General features: G+C 43.3%; 2 protein-coding genes across 2 annotated transcripts; both read right to left on the minus strand.

Annotated features, from left to right (window-relative positions):
- Window positions 1–3,080: 3,080 nt before the first annotated feature.
- On the minus strand, window positions 3,081–6,037 carry LOC130465163 (uncharacterized). Its single transcript, XM_056834118.1, has 8 exons — window positions 6,034–6,037; window positions 5,809–5,928; window positions 5,155–5,669; window positions 4,864–5,076; window positions 4,684–4,779; window positions 4,494–4,592; window positions 4,125–4,394; window positions 3,081–3,507 (listed from the first exon to the last, which is right to left on the minus strand). Exons 1-8 carry the CDS (start codon window positions 6,035–6,037, stop codon window positions 3,307–3,309), a joined length of 1,518 nt encoding a protein of 505 aa, XP_056690096.1. The 3' UTR covers window positions 3,081–3,306.
- A 1,388-nt stretch (window positions 6,038–7,425) lies between these two features.
- LOC130465162 (uncharacterized) lies at window positions 7,426–10,094 on the minus strand. The gene is made up of 3 exons (XM_056834117.1): window positions 8,002–10,094; window positions 7,613–7,921; window positions 7,426–7,537 (listed from the first exon to the last, which is right to left on the minus strand). The coding sequence occupies exons 1-3, from the start codon at window positions 10,092–10,094 to the stop codon at window positions 7,426–7,428; spliced, it is 2,514 nt and encodes an 837-aa protein (XP_056690095.1).
- Window positions 10,095–20,099: the final 10,005 nt, after the last annotated feature.

Genomic DNA, 20,099 nt, shown 5'->3' on the forward strand with positions numbered 1-20,099 from the left:
CTTGCCTTTCTTGGGTCATGCCTTGCCTTGCTTGGGTCATGTCGTGCCCTTGCTTACCTTTCTTGGGTCATGCTTCCCTTGCTTGGGCCATGTCGTGCCCTTGCTTACCTTTCTTGGGTCATGCCTTGCCTTGCTTGGGCCATGTCGTGCCCTTGCTTACCTTTCTTGGGTCATGCCTTGCCTTGCTTGGGCCAAGTCGTGCCCTTGCTTGCCTTTCTTGGGTCATGCTTACCTTGCTTGGGCCATGTCGTGCCCTTGCTTACCTTTCTTGGGTCATGCCTTGCCTTGCTTGGGCCATGTCGTGCCCTTGCTTACCTTTCTTGGGTCATGCCTTGCCTTGCTTGGGCCAAGTCGTGCCCTTGCTTGCCTTTCTTGGGTCATGCTTACCTTGCTTGGGCCATGTCGTGCCCTTGCTTACCTTTCTTGGGTCATGCCTTGCCTTGCTTGGGCCATGTCGTGCCCTTGCTTACCTTTCTTGGGTCATGCTTCCCTTGCTTGGGCTATGTCGTGCCCTTGCTTACCTTTCTTGGGTCATGCCTTGCCTTGCTTGGGCCATGTCGTGCCCTTGCTTGCCTTTCTTGGGTCATGCCTTGCCTTGCTTGGGCCATGTCGTGCCCTTGCTTACCTTTCTTGGGTCATGCTTCCCTTGCTTGGGCCATGTCGTGCCCTTGCTTACCTTTCTTGGGTCATGCCTTGCCTTGCTTGGGCCATGTCGTGCCCTTGCTTACCTTTCTTGGGTCATGCCTTGCCTTGCTTGGGCCAAGTCGTGCCCTTGCTTGCCTTTCTTGGGTCATGCTTACCTTGCTTGGGCCATGTCGTGCCCTTGCTTACCTTTCTTGGGTCATGCCTTGCCTTGCTTGGGCCATGTCGTGCCCTTGCTTACCTTTCTTGGGTCATGCCTTGCCTTGCTTGGGCCAAGTCGTGCCCTTGCTTGCCTTTCTTGGGTCATGCTTACCTTGCTTGGGCCATGTCGTGCCCTTGCTTACCTTTCTTGGGTCATGCCTTGCCTTGCTTGGGCCATGTCGTGCCCTTGCTTACCTTTCTTGGGTCATGCCTTGCCTTGCTTGGGCCAAGTCGTGCCCTTGCTTGCCTTTCTTGGGTCATGCTTACCTTGCTTGGGCCATGTCGTGCCCTTGTTTACCTTTCTTGGGTCATGCCTTGCCTTGCTTGGGCCATGTCGTGCCCTTGCTTACCTTTCTTGGGTCATGCTTCCCTTGCTTGGGCCATGTCGTGCCCTTGCTTACCTTTCTTGGGTCATGCCTTGCCTTGCTTGGGCCATGTCGTGCCCTTGCTTACCTTTCTTGGGTCATGCCTTGCCTTGCTTGGGCCTTGTCGTGCCCTTGCTTGCCTTTCTTGGGTCATGCTTACCTTGCTTGGGCCATGTCGTGCCCTTGCTTACCTTTCTTGGGTCATGCCTTGCCTTGCTTGGGCCATGTCGTGCCCTTGCTTACCTTTCTTGGGTCATGCCTTGCCTTGCTTGGGCCAAGTCGTGCCCTTGCTTGCCTTTCTTGGGTCATGCTTACCTTGCTTGGGCCATGTCGTGCCCTTGCTTACCTTTTTGGGTCATGCCTTGCCTTGCTAGGGCCATGTCGTGCCCTTGCTTACCTTTCTTGGGTCATGCTTCCCTTGCTTGGGCCATGTCGTGCCCTTGCTTACCTTTCTTGGGTCATGCCTTGCCTTGCTTGGGCCATGTCGTGCCTTTGCTTGCCTTTCTTGGGTCATGCCTTGCCTTGCTTGGGCCAAGTCGTGCCCTTGCTTGCCTTTCTTGGGTCATGCCTTGCCTTGCTTGGGCCAAGTCGTGCCCTTGCTTGCCTTTCTTGGGTCATGCTTACCTTGCTTGGGCCATGTCGTGCCCTTGCTTACCTTTCTTGGGTCATGCCTTGCCTTGCTTGGGCCATGTCGTGCCCTTGCTTACCTTTCTTGGGTCATGCCTTGCCTTGCTTGGGCCATGTCATGCCCTTGCTTGCCTTTCTTGGGTCATGCCTTGCCTTGCTTGGGCCATGTCGTGCCCTTGCTTACCTTTCTTGGGTCATGCTTCCCTTGCTTGGGCAATGTCGTGCCCTTGCTTACCTTTCTTTGGTCATGCCTTGCCTTGCTTGGGCCATGTCGTGCCCTTGCTTACCTTTCTTGGGTCATGCCTTGCCTTGCTTGGGCCAAGTCGTGCCCTTGCTTGCCTTTCTTGGGTCATGCTTACCTTGCTTGGGCCATGTCGTGCCCTTGCTTACCTTTTTTGGGTCATGCCTTGCCTTGCTTGGGCCATGTCGTGCCCTTGCTTACCTTTCTTGGGTCATGCTTCCCTTGCTTGGGCTATGTCGTGCCCTTGCTTACCTTTCTTGGGTCATGCCTTGCCTTGCTTGGGCCATGTCGTGCCCTTGCTTGCCTTTCTTGGGTCATGCCTTGCCTTGCTTGGGTCATGTCGTGCCCTTGCTTACCTTTCTTGGGTCATGCTTCCCTTGCTTGGGCCATGTCGTGCCCTTGCTTACCTTTCTTGGGTCATGCCTTGCCTTGCTTGGGCCATGTCGTGCCCTTGCTTACCTTTCTTGGGTCATGCCTTGCCTTGCTTGGGCCAAGTCGTGCCCTTGCTTGCCTTTCTTGGGTCATGCTTACCTTGCTTGGGCCATGTCGCACTACAAGAAAACTAACTTTTAACAACATGGCCTTATTTGTTGGGAGAGGGCACTTTTCTGTTGGTAAAATTTTTTGCCAACAGATATTCATCTGTTGGCCATCTGTTGGGAAAAAGTCCGTTGCTAAAAGTATTACCAACAGATAACGATGATCTGTTGGCGTGTATTATTTGTAACAACGGTAAAGTTATTGTTGGTAATTATGTTTTGCCAACGGTTTCTAGTGTTGTAAACACGTTCACCAACAAAATTATTAAATATTGGTAATAGTTTTACCAACATCCAAATCTATTGGTAAAATTTTACCTTAAAAAAATTAGTTTATTTGCACACCTAAAACTGTTGGTAATGTATGCATTACATTATATATTTCATAATCGTGTACACAAATTAAAAATTACTTACACAAAATATATGAAAGCAAGTTCCATATATAGAATATGTACTTGTTCATTACACATATGGCCTCACCAACCACGCAAAACTTTGTACATTATACGTTACTAGAACCCATCCACTATAGTAAGATCCAATACAATAAACAACATCCTAGTAAGTTCGATTCAAAAAAGACCTCATGGTCTAAAACGATTTTCTCGTGATTATAAAACATGATAGGAACAAACTTTCATTCCATCCAAAAACGAATGTTAGGATTGGGATGCATATGTTTTGCTTACTATTCATAATCATAGTATTCCTCGCCTTCTTCATCTTGTGCTTGGTAGTCATCTTGTGCCCTGTAGTCATCTTCCTCTCCTACATCATCGTTAGCCTCTTCAAAATTTTCGTTCTCATTTGCATCATTGTTTTCACCATCACTATTATCAACATCCTCACTATCTGATAGAAGAGTAAGAATTTCTTCTTTGGACATACCCTGGAAATATCCAATCATCAATAAAACAAACTAAAAAGATTTTCCACCCTTAAACAAATTCCACTAGATTTTCCACCATGTAAACAAAATCCACCTACAATGATGGAATCCTTAAAAACCAGTAAGAATCAAAGCCCAAGACACTTGTTGTATATTTATACCAAACGCTTAAGCACTTTGTGAAAGAAAGTTCAAGCACCAATCTTAAAGACTACATCTGTAGAAAGTGATATAAACCAAACTACCAACCAAAAATAACCTACCAACTTTCATACAATTAAAGACAACCATCACCAGTTAATACAGAAACTCAATGGAATGCAACTTGGAAATAGAGGAACAAATAAAAACAATCATGTTTACTAGGCCAAATTTAGCAATGAGCAACCAACTGTAAAATAATCAATGACCACAGTAGCATTAAAATGTGAAATCAACACTATCACCATAATCACAACCCCACTATTGGTCTATTGTCGACCTAAATACAATGGGTTCAACAACAAAAAATATCAGTAGATAATCCACTACCACTTTACAGGTAACCAGAACTAGATCAATAACCACAACACTAATAAATTTAACAAAAGGAAAAGGTGTAAAAAAAAAAGTTTTACCTGGAGCTCCAAGAGTTTTATCACCAAATTAGACATCTTATCAAACTTCTTAACCATATTTTGAGCTTCTGTCTCAACTTTAATTCTTTTGGCACGCTCCTCCTCCAAAGCACATCTCTTTGTGCGAGAACGGGGAACCTTAACCCCTAGACCAAAAGTTTTTGCATAACCATTTTTATCTTCCCCAACATGCTTTTTAAAAATAGATATGCGATCATCACCACTACAAGAACCTTGAGGCAGGCGAGCCAAATCCTCTTCAATTGCTTTCTATAAATTGTGACAAAGAACAAACACTACAAATTATAAATTATACCAGCTTGAAATTCAGTGTCATAATAAGTTAAAATGAATGTAGAAGAAATACACCTTTGCAGCCGCCGAAGCATCATCAAGTCGAGAACCCCTTTTAGGTACATGGGTATCAAGCCATACATCAAGGGGATCAGGCTCTTTTCCGTCTTTTGCCTAATTTAAGTCCAATACAAATTCATGATAATATGATTAAACCACAGACACATAAAGTAACATAAAAGTTAAACCAAATTAGTAGATATACCTTTATTTCTGCTCGTTTACGTGCAAAACTCTTGGAACCAGCATAGTGACACATCATTGACTTTCTTTTGTTTTCAATATTTCTTTTGCTCCTTTCCTAAATTTTAATGAACATATAATTAATTCTTAAAATAAATGGAAACAACTGTATATATTTATATTTTTATTCAGTAAGGTTTACCTGGCCTTTAGGAGATTCCCAAAACTCCACCAATTTCTTCCACATGTCTTCAGGTATATGAGGTACTTGTAACCTTTGATCTATAGCTTCTTCATGAGTTCTTCCATCAAAATGTTTTATCTTTAACTCACATTTTTGGAGTCTCCACGCAGCATTCATAGTCTTCATTGCCCAATCATAGGGCTCTCGCCCCTCAGTAAACTCAAATGATTGCTGTAAAATAAATAAAGACTTAAGATATATTTTTTGTGCAAGGACATAAAAAATATTGATTTACCATTTTACATATACCTTTGCTTCCTCCCACACATCATCTTTTTTCTTTTGACTTAAAAACCTCCAGTCCCAACAATCTAGTTGCAATCTTCTAGGATCTCTAGCTAGACAACCAAGTAGTGAGGATAGCTGCCTCTCACTATCACTAATGGGTTGTCCATATTCATTTACCTCAACAAATACACGTTGCTTTGAAATCTTGGTCTTATTAGCCCCACGACCCTTCTCATTCCTTGGTTGAGTTGCTTGAATTCTCCTTCTGTTTGTGGTATTATAACCACCTTGTGTGGACATCGTGTGACTTATATCCTCTGCTTCATGTTCTTGCGTTGGTTGACTTAAGTTTGCAAATGTATCAGATTCTAGACCTCTTGGATTCAGACCTCGTGAATTCAGATCTCCTGGGTTGAAACCTCCTAAATGGAGCTGTGAGTTGAGACCTCCTGAACTGAGACCTGAGTTGAGACCTCCTGAACTAAGACCTGAGTTGAGACCTCTAGAATTGATGTGTCTAGGACTACGTCGTAATCCTTACACAAAAAACATGCATACATAATGTTAAAAGAAAATACATATCCAAACAATATATAAAGAAAAGAAAAAAAAGGATGAAATGTATATATATATATATATATAGACAGGGAAAGAGGGAGAGAAAATATCCTTTACCCGAAGGAACGCTTGAAGGAACAATTTTATCTTGGTTAACATTTTGCTGCAAACGATTATCCCTTTGTGGATTATTGTAAGCATTACGACATTGTGAATTTTGGTCTTCTCGGCGTCGAGCTATTAAGATAAGAAAATTTAATTAAATGACATGATACCAAATGGAAAAAAGATCATTGTTACTTATAAATCCAATATTTTCACACACGATAATCATTTACTTACCCATGCTGTTAAGCAGCATGGACCACCTCTTGAGTGCCAGTTTTTCTGAAATTTTGTTAATTTTTATAGTTTAGCATACTCCATTTAAACACAAAACATATATTGTGCTTACTGGAAAACATCATGTATGCTTAACATTTATTTCTTCAATATCATAAACTCAACAAAAACAATGCATAATTAGATACCATCAAGTGATGTTTGTGTAATAGTTCTTTCTTTTGAGGGAATAGAGGTTCCTGCATTTGTTGTGAAGAGAGATCGCCGAGCACTTGGAGGCGGCAATGTAGTGGGTGTGGTAGAGGTAGTGCCCCTGGGACTACGTCTTAACAATTTAGTTCCATTCATATTTTTAGCACTCATTTGCTGCACAAACAAAACAAAGAGTAAGAACTCATACAAAATGATTAAACACAATAAAAGATAATATTTGAAGCATACCACTAATTGATTTCGGGTTATCACCTTTCTCTTCAAAGACGACATTATAACCTGCTAATAAAAAATATATTTACATAGATTATGTACAATAGCGTAAATACATAAACATGAATAACTAATATCAAAATCATAAAAGTACCAATACACAGGCAGCCAAAAATAGTATATGCAAAAAATTGTTTCATAATATATTAATAATCATATAAGGTATCGTCCTCTTCATCGCTCTCACTACTGCATTCATCCTCTCCTATTCCATCATCCTCAAGCAAGCTGCTTAACATTTCATCAATTGTGGCCCCAGCAACATTTTGTCGAATTTCGTTGAATGTGTCTACATTTATATCATTAGAGATATCTTCAGCTACATGCATATGATCCACTTCAGGTATAATATCCTCCTCCATTTCATATAAATCTCTAGGTTTTGTTACGACAACTGCATGCCAATTGTTTTCTTTAGACTCTGGCACATAGAATACTTGCATTGCTTGTGAAGCAAGAATAAAAGGTTCATCTGTTTTCCAAATTCTTTTCAGATTAACAAGGGTAAATTCATCATCCTTTTTAACACCTTTAATGGGATCTACCCAATCACAACGAAACAATAAAACACATCGTCCATGAGGATAAATTAGTTCCAAAATTTCAGTCAAAACTCCATAGTATGACACGTTCCCAATATCTGTCTCAGCATTCACGACTACCCCAGAATTTTGTGTGACACATCCTTTATCAATTTTCTTCACACGCCACCGATAACCACTACAAGTGACTTTTGTCATCGTATTAACCCACATGCTAGGAAAACAACTAAGATGTCTTAAATCATCTGCTACACAAGTGTCATTAGGTAGATGCATTGAAACCTGAAAGAATTTATGAGGTCGATTTAGCCAGAATATTACTTTGAATGTAAGTGCAATATCATAATTGAATATGGTATAAAAATTATTTGGAACTTACATTAACTGAAAACCATTGTGAAAATTGTTTTCTATATATATCATCAACGATGTCAGGCGTATTCTGATATTGATCACAAATAATGCCATAATACTCCCTAAGATTCAAAACAAATATAAGTTTAAAGAATAATGTGGCTGATAATATTTAAAAAAATTGACATTTTACATACCTTGCATATACTTGAACCTCTTCACAATTAGCTAATACATAGCTATGGGCCTGTTCAATTACAAAATAATCTGGCTTGTAGTTTCTTCTTTTGGACATTGCACGACATTTTAAGGAAAAAATAGACAATCCTTTTACAACATCATCGCCATGCCCCTCATCATTCCTCGAACATCTATTTTCTCTTGTTTCCACATCTTGTAAATACCGAGCACAAAAACCAAGACACTCTACAGCAAGGGCTCCATTGGCAATAGATGCTTCTGGACAACTTTTATTTCTAACATATGACTGCAATGTGTTCAAATACCTAACAAATAAACATTTAAATAAGATATTTAAAGTTTGTAAAAAATTGTATGATAAATTATTTAATATCAAGTTACATACCTTTCTATGGGATACATCCAACGCTGAAAAACAGGACCAAGTATCTTTGCCTCATATGGCAAATGCACAAGTAAGTGTACCATAACATCAAAAAAAGCAGGTAAAAAGATACGCTCCATATGGCAAAGTATCACAACAATGCGTTTCTCTAACTTCTCAAAGTCTTCTGGTGTTGCAGCCTTAGAACACAACTCCTTGAAAAAGTTGCAAATGTCGATTAAAACACGACTAACGTCTTTATTTTGCATTTTTCTTAAAGCCAATGGAAGCAACTGTTGCATGAGTATATGATGGTCATGGCTTTTCAAGCCATAAAGTTTACCATCTATAAACCGCCTTTTAATATTAGCTGCATACCCATCTGGAACTCGAACAGAAGCTAACACACCTAGCATCTCTTCTTTTTCTTTCTTACTCAATGTAAAACTTGCTGGAGGTAAATATGTCTTCTTCCCACTAACTTCTTGAGGATGAAGATTTTGCCTTATGTTCAAATGTACTAGATCAATACGTGATTGAGTAGTATCTTTTGATTTACCTTCAATGCCAAAAAGTGTGCCAATGATGCTCTCCGAAACATTTTTCTCTATATGCATAACATCCAAATTATGACGGACAGGATGATGTTCCCAATACTCCAACCTGAAAAACGAGCTTATCTTCTTCCATGGTACTTTTTCAACCCCCCTTTTCCGCTTGTTTAGCTGGTTCAATTTTTTTGTCTCAGGATGCTTTCCAAATATGACATCAACATCTTTCATTTGCTCTAACAATTCTGATCCGGTCCAAGATCTAGGAGGAGGTGCCAACTCAACTTTCCCATCAAATGCTTTCTTATTTTGGCGCAACTCATGATTTTCTTCTAAGAGACAACGATACCTCATGTAACACTGTTTTTTGCTTCCTTTAAGATACATGCAACATGTATCAACATTACAATACGGGCATGCACGTTTACCTTTTGTTGGCCAACCAGAGAGATTGCCATAGGCAGGGAAGTCGTTGATGGTGTACATTAAGGCTGCATGTAATGTGAATGTTTCACATTTTGAGGCATCATAAGTTTCTACACCTACCTTCCACAATAGTTCTAACTCATCAACTAGAGGTTCCAAGAACACATCAATATCGTTTCCTGGACCCTTAGGGCCTGGTATAAGCAAAGAAAGAATGAAATACGGTTGTTTCATACATAGCCATGGAGGTAAATTATAAGTCATTAAAACAACCGGCCATATACTATATTGAGTACTCATCATTCCAAAAGGATTGAAACCATCACTACTTAAACCAAGCCTGACATTTCGAGGATCCCTAGCGAAATCAGGATACCTCACATCAAATTCTTTCCACGCACATGAATCAGAAGGGTGCCTCATTTTGTCATCTTTTTCTTGATCAACATGCCAACGCATGAGATGAGATGTTTTAGATGACATAAATAGCCTTTTTAGCCTAGGTATCAATGGAAAATGACGCAATACTTTTTTTGGGACTTTTTTACCATTAACCAATTCTATGATTGTACCATCATCTGCCGTTTTCCACCTCAATTCATCACAAATTGGACAATTATCTAGTTTAATTTTATCCTTCCAGAAAAGCACACAATCATTTGGACATACATCAATCTTTTTATAATCCAACCCAAGTTTTTTAATGATTGTTTTTATCTTTTTAAAAGAATTTGGCAATGTAGAATCTTTTGGAAGAGCTTTTTTAAATAATTTCACTAGTGCATCAAATGCCACATCTTTTACACCATATAGACATTTTAAATGGTACATCTCAACAATGAATGACAGTTTGGTAAATTCTTCACAACCACTATATAAAGGTTGCCCAGCATCTTCAAGTAACTTAAAAAATGCTTCAGCTTCAATATTTATTGCAGATGGACTAGTTGTAGATTCATGAAAGTCAAAAGCATCTCCTACCATCTTAAAAATACCATCTTCACTGGTATTATCAATGACATCATCAAAATTATCCTCAAAGATGTCATCATTATCAACAACGTTTGATTCTCCGTGAAAAATCCAAATACACTTTTGATAATCAACATCCATTCCTTTAATTATCATGTGCTTCATTACCGTTTGTCTTTCGTGATAAGCACGATTAGCACAAATACCACACGGACAAGCAATCTTGTTTTGATTTGCGTTGGTTGCAAATGCATGATCTAAAAATGATGTTAATGACCTTCGATACTGATCATGTGTTCTGTTAAATTTTACCCAACTTTTGTCGACAAATACGTCCATGAGGACAAACCTACATATATTTTTAAATTTTTTAAGTTATTAAACACACCACCAAATGAAGTACATAGTTTATATAAAAAAAAGCTAGAATACATGTAAAGCGTACTATAGTAAGTTAATACAGAGGTTACGTAAAATGTCAAATTATAAGAATATAATATAAGTAGAGGATGGTTAAAAAAGATTAAGGTAGAAGAAATTATACCTTTATGTCCAAATCTTTCAAAGCAACGAAGAATAAAGTCCTTATGAAGATCACCCTACAATTTAATTAAAACAAAGGAGGGAATGTGTAAGTAAATATATAATTAAATTCAAGGAAAACAAATATAATCTAGATCTTACTAGAATCGCCAACTACATGACATATTAGGTGAAAATCTTCTTCCTCTAAATTCACCTAAAAATTACATATTACATTCCTAGTTAAAGACGGAGTTATGCTTATAATTCTTCGGTTGAGTATGTCAGTCACAAGAAAATTGAAGTTGTTTCACACTTTAGCTATAGTTAGTTGTTAATCAAAGCCTATCTAATGATTTGTAGTAGTACTCCGTATTATCTAGCTAAAAGATGGTCACAAGAAAGTTATTTTGGTAGGACAAGAACTATGATGTATGCTTTTAATTCAGTAAGTCGTCTGTTGTAATCAGACATTTCTATGGATCAAACACCTTGACCCCTTATGTAACCCCTTATCTTTGAGGCCTTAGTGAATTGAATTCTTCTAGGGTATAATGAATGGCTTAGTATAATCACAAAGAGTTTGGAGTTCAGAGATCTCTGGTAGCCATTAAGTGGGTAAACTAGTTAAATAAGGCAGTATTATATTTAGTGATCTATGTTTTGTTAGTAAGACAAATTAATATCATCAAAGTGTTTTGTTAGTACTTACAAACCTGCTACAATTTGAAGTACAAAAAAGAAGAAAAAGTACTCAACTTGATGTAATATTAAACTAGAAAAGACCAGAGTACAATCGAGAGAATACACGTCAAAATGAAACCCACAAAAAAAAAATGAAATTAGTAAGACGTCAATAACATAGTAAGACAAAAGTACAAAACTTATAATTAAATGGAAATTTTATTGCCCACTTAGCACATACTTGATTTCAAGGAAGCAATAGCATGATTCACAAAATAGGGAAATTCCATTGCTTGCTTGCAACATACTAGTACAACAAGGCCGGACAACTATCCAAAGTAACAAGACAAAAGAAATTACCTAGTAATTCATGAAGGTCTCAATCAGTTCCACAGTTTGATATGACCCCAACAAGGTTCACTGGTTCCTGAAATGAAAAATATATCACAATGAGAGGCTGAGAAGACAACAGTGATGAGGGCCAACTACAACCACATTTTAATTCCCTTGAAGGTCAAAGTTAAGGTGTTGAAATACAAACAAATTTATCTCTAATGAACAAAGACTAGCTAAGACGTTGCTAAAAGACCCACAATTGAACACAAAACACAACCAAGTCAGAGGACAAAGAACTCCAAATTTGAGACGAAATATCATTGAATCAAAAGCTCACATAAATGTTTACTTTTCAAGCTATTACTTGTATTGGAACAATTTAAAAGATGTACATGATAGTTTGATACCAGAGTGAGGTCTCCACTGGCCACCTTGAAGGCATCCATGTCCTTCAGTCTGGCAGCACTATTAATGGCGTCCTTCCGCCATTTCAACTGAAGCGTGTGTTTGCTTGAAAAAATTCAAGATGGTAGCCACTATCTCTATTCTAATCTGCAGGATTCCCCCCTCCCCTTTTAGTTTTGGTGTCCAACGTCTCTCTGTTTGTTATACATATTTGTCCCGGCAATAACAATACCAACAGTAAAAAGGTTGAAGATCAAACTTAGCACTCGAGCCTATATTTACTCCAAAATAAATGAAGAGTAGAAGAGCCTGCTAACCTATTAAGACCCAGCAATAACACAATACTTGATTTTCAAAAGCTATACACTTGATTCCTATAATCCGTTTTAAAAACAAACACGATTATGTAAAGACTCGAGGGGTCTGATTGATATGACTTCTAAGGAATAATTTATCAGAAGTATAAAGCATGGAGAATTAGAAAATACTACTTTTGCGAAGTCCCTCTTAATTACAGCAATGTATAGCACCATATAATGGTTCATATGAATATATAATGTCACAATCTACTCCACTGATATCTTTTTCTTCTTTTCTCCTTAAATATTTTAAACTAATATAATCAACCTATAACATACCTTTAATTCTACCCAAACTTAGGTAGATTAAATTTGGCACCAATGTTAATTAAGTACTCGTTTTAATTTCTTCATACTTTCAATAAATTAAAGTACCCCCTTCCTTATTTACTTGTAGTTTGACTTATCAAGCAAGATTCTGGTCATACAAAACAATAGCTGCTATTGAATACAAAGTAAAAATAATCTTATCTGGTCTCCGCATCTTAACATACTGCATTATCGATGTTAGTCTAAGGAATCCCATCTCTTTAGAGCTACAAGTAGAAAAATCCTAGAAAGTAAAAGTAGTCCACAATATATTTTAATTTTCTTTTGGTAATAGAAGTATGATTTTTTTTTCAACAATCTAGTCACAGGGGAGTGCTAGTGCTCCACTCTTATTCTCTTCTCAATCACCCTACTTATTACAAAAATTTAGTTTGCGCAGATGCCAAAGGACAGAACATTAAATTACACAACTTTCTCAACCTAACTTTCCAAACCCTAAAAATCGAAAATAGAACATAAACCATCCACCTTGAATATCAGATATTTTTCTCAAAACTAACAAGAAATTGACAATACAAACCCTTCAATTTTTCAAGAAATATCATGAAACCCGGCGGAAAAAACTAAATTTCAATTAACAAATTAAACTATAAATTTTAAAAATTTACCTTTTAAATTAAGATAAAGCAGGTCAAGCACCGATCAGGAGAAAAAACGAGCGAGATCTCTACTGTAGAGAGGTGGGCAGCGGGTATCGGGTTGCGCCGTTTGTGTAATTTCTACCGGAAAGCAGCTAATTGAATCTTGTGTGAGCTTTGTTTACGTATTTCAACAAAAGAGGGAGCAAGTAAAATCCATAGTCTTCTCTGTGGAATAGAGGTTTTTTGCTAGGTGAAAATGGAGATGGAAAGGTTTTTTGTTGGATTTCTAGACATAGAAGATGAAAATGGAAATAACAAGGATAGTTCTAGATTTCTAAATCTCACGTTTTGAAAAAAAAATTATGAATGAATTTATTTTTTAATTCCTACCCTAGTACTTGATATTGCTGCACCTTAATTAAAAATACATACTTTTCTTTTTCAACTTTTGGAAATTGTGTTAAAGCGGGAAGAGTGAAAAAATGAGCGGGCAATGAAATATTTTACCAATACTTAATATAGTTGGTGAAATTTTTGTTGGTAATAAAAACTTTTACCAACAAATTAAAGACTATTTGTTGGCAAAATATTGTGGTTTTAGGAGCCCGTGTATTATAGCCAACAGATAAAATATCTGTTGGTAATGCCAACAAACACCAACGAATATATAAAGTATTGGTAGATTTCTGTTGTTATAAGTCATGTTTCTTGTAGTGTCGTGCCCTTGCTTACCTTTCTTGGGTCATGCCTTGCCTTGCTTGGGCCATGTCGTGCCCTTGCTTACCTTTCTTGGGTCATGCCTTGCCTTGCTTGGGCCAAGTCGTGCCCTTGCTTGCCTTTCTTGGGTCATGCTTACCTTGCTTGGGCCATGTCGTGCCCTTGTTTACCTTTCTTGGGTCATGCCTTGCCTTGCTTGGGCCATGTCGTGCCCTTGCTTACCTTTCTTGGGTCATGCCTTGCCTTGCTTGGGCCAAGTCGTGCCCTTGCTTGCCTTTCTTGGGTCATGCTTACCTTGCTTGGGCCATGTCGTGCCCTTGCTTACCTTTCTTGGGTCATGCCTTGCCTTGCTTGGGCCATGTCGTGCCCTTGCTTACCTTTCTTGGGTCATGCTTCCCTTGCTTGGGCCATGTCGTGCCCTTGCTTACCTTTCTTGGGTCATGCCTTGCCTTGCTTGGGCCATGTCGTGCCCTTGCTTGCCTTTCTTGGGTCATGCCTTGCCTTGCTTGGGCCATGTCGTGCCCTTGCTTACCTTTCTTGGGTCATGCTTCCCTTGCTTGGGCCATGTCGTGCCCTTGCTTACCTTTCTTGGTATATGCCTTGCCTTGCTTGGGCCATGTCGTGCCCTTGCTTACCTTTCTTGGGTCATGCCTTGCCTTGCTTGGGCCAAGTCGTGCCCTTGCTTGCCTTTCTTGGGTCATGCTTACCTTGCTTGGGCCATGTCGTGCCCTTGTTTACCTTTCTTGGGTCATGCCTTGCCTTGCTTGGGCCATGTCGTGCCCTTGCTTCCCTTTCTTGGGTCATGCTTCCCTTGCTTGGGCCATGTCGTGCCCTTGCTTACCTTTCTTGGGTCATGCCTTGCCTTCCTTGGGCCATGTCGTGCCTTTGCTTGCCTTTCTTGGGTCATGCCTTGCCTTGCTTGGGCCATGTCGTGCCCTTGTTTACCTTTCTTGGGTCATGCCTTGCCTTGCTTGGGCCATGTCGTGCCCTTGCTTACCTTTCTTGGGTCATGCTTCCCTTGCTTGGGCCATGTCGTGCCCTTGCTTACCTTTCTTGGGTCATGCCTTGCCTTGCTTGGGCCATGTCGTGCCCTTGCTTACCTTTCTTGGGTCATGCCTTGCCTTGCTTGGGCCTTGTCGTGCCCTTGCTTGCCTTTCTTGGGTCATGCTTACCTTGCTTGGGCCATGTCGTGCCCTTGCTTACCTTTCTTGGGTCATGCCTTGCCTTGCTTGGGCCATGTCGTGCCCTTGCTTACCTTTCTTGGGTCATGCCTTGCCTTGCTTGGGCCAAGTCGTGCCCTTGCTTGCCTTTCTTGGGTCATGCTTACCTTGCTTGGGCCATGTCGTGCCCTTGTTTACCTTTCTTGGGTCATGCCTTGCCTTGCTTGGGCCATGTCGTGCCCTTGCTTACCTTTCTTGGGTCATGCTTCCCTTGCTTGGGCCATGTCGTGCCCTTGCTTACATTTCTTGGGTCATGCCTTGCCTTGCTTGGGCCTTGTCGTGCCCTTGCTTGCCTTTCTTGGGTCATGCTTACCTTGCTTGGGCCATGTCGTGCCCTTGCTTACCTTTCTTGGGTCATGCCTTGCCTTGCTTGGGCCATGTCGTGCCCTTGCTTACCTTTCTTGGGTCATGCTTACCTTGCTTGGGCCATGTCGTGCCCTTGCTTACCTTTCTTGGGTCATGCCTTGCCTTGCTTGGGCCATGTCGTGCCCTTGCTTACCTTTCTTGGGTCATGCCTTGCCTTGCTTGGGCCAAGTCGTGCCCTTGCTTGCCTTTCTTGGGTCATGCTTACCTTGCTTGGGCCATGTCGTGCCCTTGCTTACCTTTTTGGGTCATGCCTTGCCTTGCTTGGGCCATGTCGTGCCCTTGCTTACCTTTCTTGGGTCATGCTTCCCTTGCTTGGGCCATGTCGTGCCCTTGCTTACCTTTCTTGGGTCATGCCTTGCCTTGCTTGGGCCATGTCGTGCCTTTGCTTGCCTTTCTTGGGTCATGCCTTGCCTTGCTTGGGCCAAGTCGTGCCCTTGCTTGCCTTTCTTGGGTCATGCCTTGCCTTGCTTGGGCCAAGTCGTGCCCTTGCTTGCCTTTCTTGGGTCATGCTTACCTTGCTTGGGCCATGTCGTGCCCTTGCTTACCTTTCTTGGGTCATGCCTTGCCTTGCTTGGGCCATGTCGTGCCCTTGCTTACCTTTCTTGGGTCATGCCTTGCCTTGCTTGGGCCATGTCGTGCCCTTGCTTACCTTTCTTGGGTCATGCCTTGCCTTGCTTGGGCCATGTCGTGCCCTTGCTTACCTTTCTTGGGTCATGCTTACCTTGCTTGGGCCATGTCGTGCCCTTGCTTACCTTTCTTGGGTCATGCCTTGCCTTGCTTGGGCCATGTCGTGCCCTTGCTTGCCTTTCTTGGGTCATGCCTTGCCTTGCTTGGGCCAAGTCGTGCCCTTGCTTGCCTTTCTTGGGTCATGCTTACCTTGCTTGGGCCATGTCGTGCCCTTGCTTACCTTTCTTGGGTCATGCCTTGCCTTGCTTGGGCCATGTCGTGCCCTTGCTTACCTTTCTTGGGTCATGCCTTGCCTTGCTTGGGCCATGTCATGCCCTTGCTTGCCTTTCTTGGGTCATGCCTTGCCTTGCTTGGGCCATGTCGTGCCCTTGCTTACCTTTCTTGGGTCATGCTTACCTTGCTTGGGCCATGTCGTGCCCTTGCTTACCTTTCTTGGGTCATGCCTTGCCTTGCTTGGGCCATGTCGTGCCCTTGCTTACCTTTCTTGGGTCATGCCTTGCCTTGCTTGGGCCATGTCATGCCCTTGCTTGCCTTTCTTGGGTCATGCCTTGCCTTGCTTGGGCCATGTCGTGCCCTTGCTTACCTTTCTTGGGTCATGCCTTGCCTTGCTTGGGCCAAGTCGTGCCCTTGCTTGCCTTTCTTGGGTCATGCTTACCTTGCTTGGGCCATGTCGTGCCCTTGCTTACCTTTCTTGGGTCATGCCTTGCCTTGCTTGGGCCATGTCGTGCCCTTGCTTACCTTTCTTGGGTCATGCCTTGCCTTGCTTGGGCCAAGTCGTGCCCTTGCTTGCCTTTCTTGGGTCATGCTTACCTTGCTTGGGCCATGTCGTGCCCTTGTTTACCTTTCTTGGGTCATGCCTTGCCTTGCTTGGGCCATGTCGTGCCCTTGCTTACCTTTCTTGGGTCATGCTTCCCCTGCTTGGGCCATGTCGTGCCCTTGCTTACCTTTCTTGGGTCACGCCTTGCCTTGCTTGGGCCTTGTCGTGCCCTTGCTTGCCTTTCTTGGGTCATGCTTACCTTGCTTGGGCCATGTCGTGCCCTTGCTTACCTTTCTTGGGTCATGCCTTGCCTTGCTTGGGCCATGTCGTGCCCTTGCTTACCTTTCTTGGGTCATGCCTTGCCTTGCTTGGGCCAAGTCGTGCCCTTGCTTGCCTTTCTTGGGTCATGCTTACCTTGCTTGGGCCATGTCGTGCCCTTGCTTACCTTTTTGGGTCATGCCTTGCCTTGCTTGGGCCATGTCGTGCCCTTGCTTACCTTTCTTGGGTCATGCTTCCCTTGCTTGGGCCATGTCGTGCCCTTGCTTACCTTTCTTGGGTCATGCCTTGCCTTGCTTGGGCCATGTCGTGCCTTTGCTTGCCTTTCTTGGGTCATGCCTTGCCTTGCTTGGGCCAAGTCGTGCCCTTGCTTGCCTTTCTTGGGTCATGCCTTGCCTTGCTTGGGCCAAGTCGTGCCCTTGCTTGCCTTTCTTGGGTCATGCTTACCTTGCTTGGGCCATGTCGTGCCCTTGCTTACCTTTCTTGGGTCATGCCTTGCCTTGCTTGGGCCATGTCGTGCCCTTGCTTACCTTTCTTGGGTCATGCCTTGCCTTGCTTGGGCCATGTCATGCCCTTGCTTGCCTTTCTTGGGTCATGCCTTGCCTTGCTTGGGCCATGTCGTGCCCTTGCTTACCTTTCTTGGGTCATGCCTTGCCTTGCTTGGGCCAAGTCGTGCCCTTGCTTGCCTTTCTTGGGTCATGCTTACCTTGCTTGGGCCATGTCGTGCCCTTGCTTACCTTTCTTGGGTCATGCCTTGCCTTGCTTGGGCCATGTCGTGCCCTTGCTTACCTTTCTTGGGTCATGCCTTGCCTTGCTTGGGCCAAGTCGTGCCCTTGCTTGCCTTTCTTGGGTCATGCTTACCTTGCTTGGGCCATGTCGTGCCCTTGTTTACCTTTCTTGGGTCATGCCTTGCCTTGCTTGGGCCATGTCGTGCCCTTGCTTACCTTTCTTGGGTCATGCTTCCCTTGCTTGGGCCATGTCGTGCCCTTGCTTACCTTTCTTGGGTCATGCCTTGCCTTGCTTGGGCCTTGTCGTGCCCTTGCTTGCCTTTCTTGGGTCATGCTTACCTTGCTTGGGCCATGTCGTGCCCTTGCTTACCTTTCTTGGGTCATGCCTTGCCTTGCTTGGGCCATGTCGTGCCCTTGCTTACCTTTCTTGGGTCATGCTTACCTTGCTTGGGCCATGTCGTGCCCTTGCTTACCTTTCTTGGGTCATGCCTTGCCTTGCTTGGGCCATGTCGTGCCCTTGCTTACCTTTCTTGGGTCATGCCTTGCCTTGCTTGGGCCAAGTCGTGCCCTTGCTTGCCTTTCTTGGGTCATGCTTACCTTGCTTGGGCCATGTCGTGCCCTTGCTTACCTTTTTGGGTCATGCCTTGCCTTGCTTGGGCCATGTCGTGCCCTTGCTTACCTTTCTTGGGTCATGCTTCCCTTGCTTGGGCCATGTCGTGCCCTTGCTTACCTTTCTTGGGTCATGCCTTGCCTTGCTTGGGCCATGTCGTGCCTTTGCTTGCCTTTCTTGGGTCATGCCTTGCCTTGCTTGGGCCAAGTCGTGCCCTTGCTTGCCTTTCTTGGGTCATGCCTTGCCTTGCTTGGGCCAAGTCGTGCCCTTGCTTGCCTTTCTTGGGTCATGCTTACCTTGCTTGGGCCATGTCGTGCCCTTGTTTACCTTTCTTGGGTCATGCCTTGCCTTGCTTGGGCCATGTCGTGCCCTTGCTTACCTTTCTTGGGTCATGCTTCCCTTGCTTGGGCCATGTCGTGCCCTTGCTTACCTTTCTTGGGTCATGCCTTGCCTTGCTTGGGCCATGTCGTGCCCTTGCTTACCTTTCTTGGGTCATGCTTCCCTTGCTTGGGCTATGTCGTGCCCTTGCTTACCTTTCTTGGGTCATGCCTTGCCTTGCTTGGGCCAAGTCGTGCCCTTGCTTGCCTTTCTTGGGTCATGCTTACCTTGCTTGGGCCATGTCGTGCCCTTGTTTACCTTTCTTGGGTCATGCCTTGCCTTGCTTGGGCCATGTCGTGCCCTTGCTTACCTTTCTTGGGTCATGCTTCCCTTGCTTGGGCCATGTCGTGCCCTTGCTTACCTTTCTTGGGTCATGCCTTGCCTTGCTTGGGCCTTGTCGTGCCCTTGCTTGCCTTTCTTGGGTCATGCTTACCTTGCTTGGGCCATGTCGTGCCCTTGCTTACCTTTCTTGGGTCATGCCTTGCCTTGCTTGGGCCATGTCGTGCCCTTGCTTACCTTTCTTGGGTCATGCTTACCTTGCTTGGGCCATGTCGTGCCCTTGCTTACCTTTCTTGGGTCATGCCTTGCCTTGCTTGGGCCATGTCGTGCCCTTGCTTACCTTTCTTGGGTCATGCCTTGCCTTGCTTGGGCCAAGTCGTGCCCTTGCTTGCCTTTCTTGGGTCATGCTTACCTTGCTTGGGCCATGTCGTGCCCTTGCTTACCTTTTTGGGTCATGCCTTGCCTTGCTTGGGCCATGTCGTGCCCTTGCTTACCTTTCTTGGGTCATGCTTCCCTTGCTTGGGCCATGTCGTGCCCTTGCTTACCTTTCTTGGGTCATGCCTTGCCTTGCTTGGGCCATGTCGTGCCTTTGCTTGCCTTTCTTGGGTCATGCCTTGCCTTGCTTGGGCCAAGTCGTGCCCTTGCTTGCCTTTCTTGGGTCATGCCTTGCCTTGCTTGGGCCAAGTCGTGCCCTTGCTTGCCTTTCTTGGGTCATGCTTACCTTGCTTGGGCCATGTCGTGCCCTTGCTTACCTTTCTTGGGTCATGCCTTGCCTTGCTTGGGCCATGTCGTGCCCTTGCTTACCTTTCTTGGGTCATGCCTTGCCTTGCTTGGGCCATGTCATGCCCTTGCTTGCCTTTCTTGGGTCATGCCTTGCCTTGCTTGGGCCATGTCGTGCCCTTGCTTACCTTTCTTTGGTCATGCCTTGCCTTGCT

This window comes from Spinacia oleracea, unplaced genomic scaffold, assembly GCF_020520425.1.
Source record: "Spinacia oleracea cultivar Varoflay unplaced genomic scaffold, BTI_SOV_V1 SOVchr0_078, whole genome shotgun sequence".
NCBI lineage: Eukaryota > Viridiplantae > Streptophyta > Magnoliopsida > Caryophyllales > Amaranthaceae > Spinacia > Spinacia oleracea.

Coding starts and splice junctions, on each gene's coding strand:
- LOC130465163 (XM_056834118.1), bottom strand. Junction 5,670..5,808: donor TCCTTCAAGCGTTCCTTCGG/GTAAAGGATATT, acceptor TTTTTGTGTAAG/GATTACGACGTAGTCCTAGA. Junction 4,395..4,493: donor ATGCTTCGGCGGCTGCAAAG/GTGTATTTCTTC, acceptor CACAATTTATAG/AAAGCAATTGAAGAGGATTT.
- LOC130465162 (XM_056834117.1), bottom strand. CDS start 10,094: ATGAAGCACATGATAATTAAAGGAATGGATGTTGATTATCAAAAGTGT. Junction 7,922..8,001: donor TGGATGTATCCCATAGAAAG/GTATGTAACTTG, acceptor TTTATTTGTTAG/GTATTTGAACACATTGCAGT. Junction 7,538..7,612: donor GAGGTTCAAGTATATGCAAG/GTATGTAAAATG, acceptor TTTGAATCTTAG/GGAGTATTATGGCATTATTT.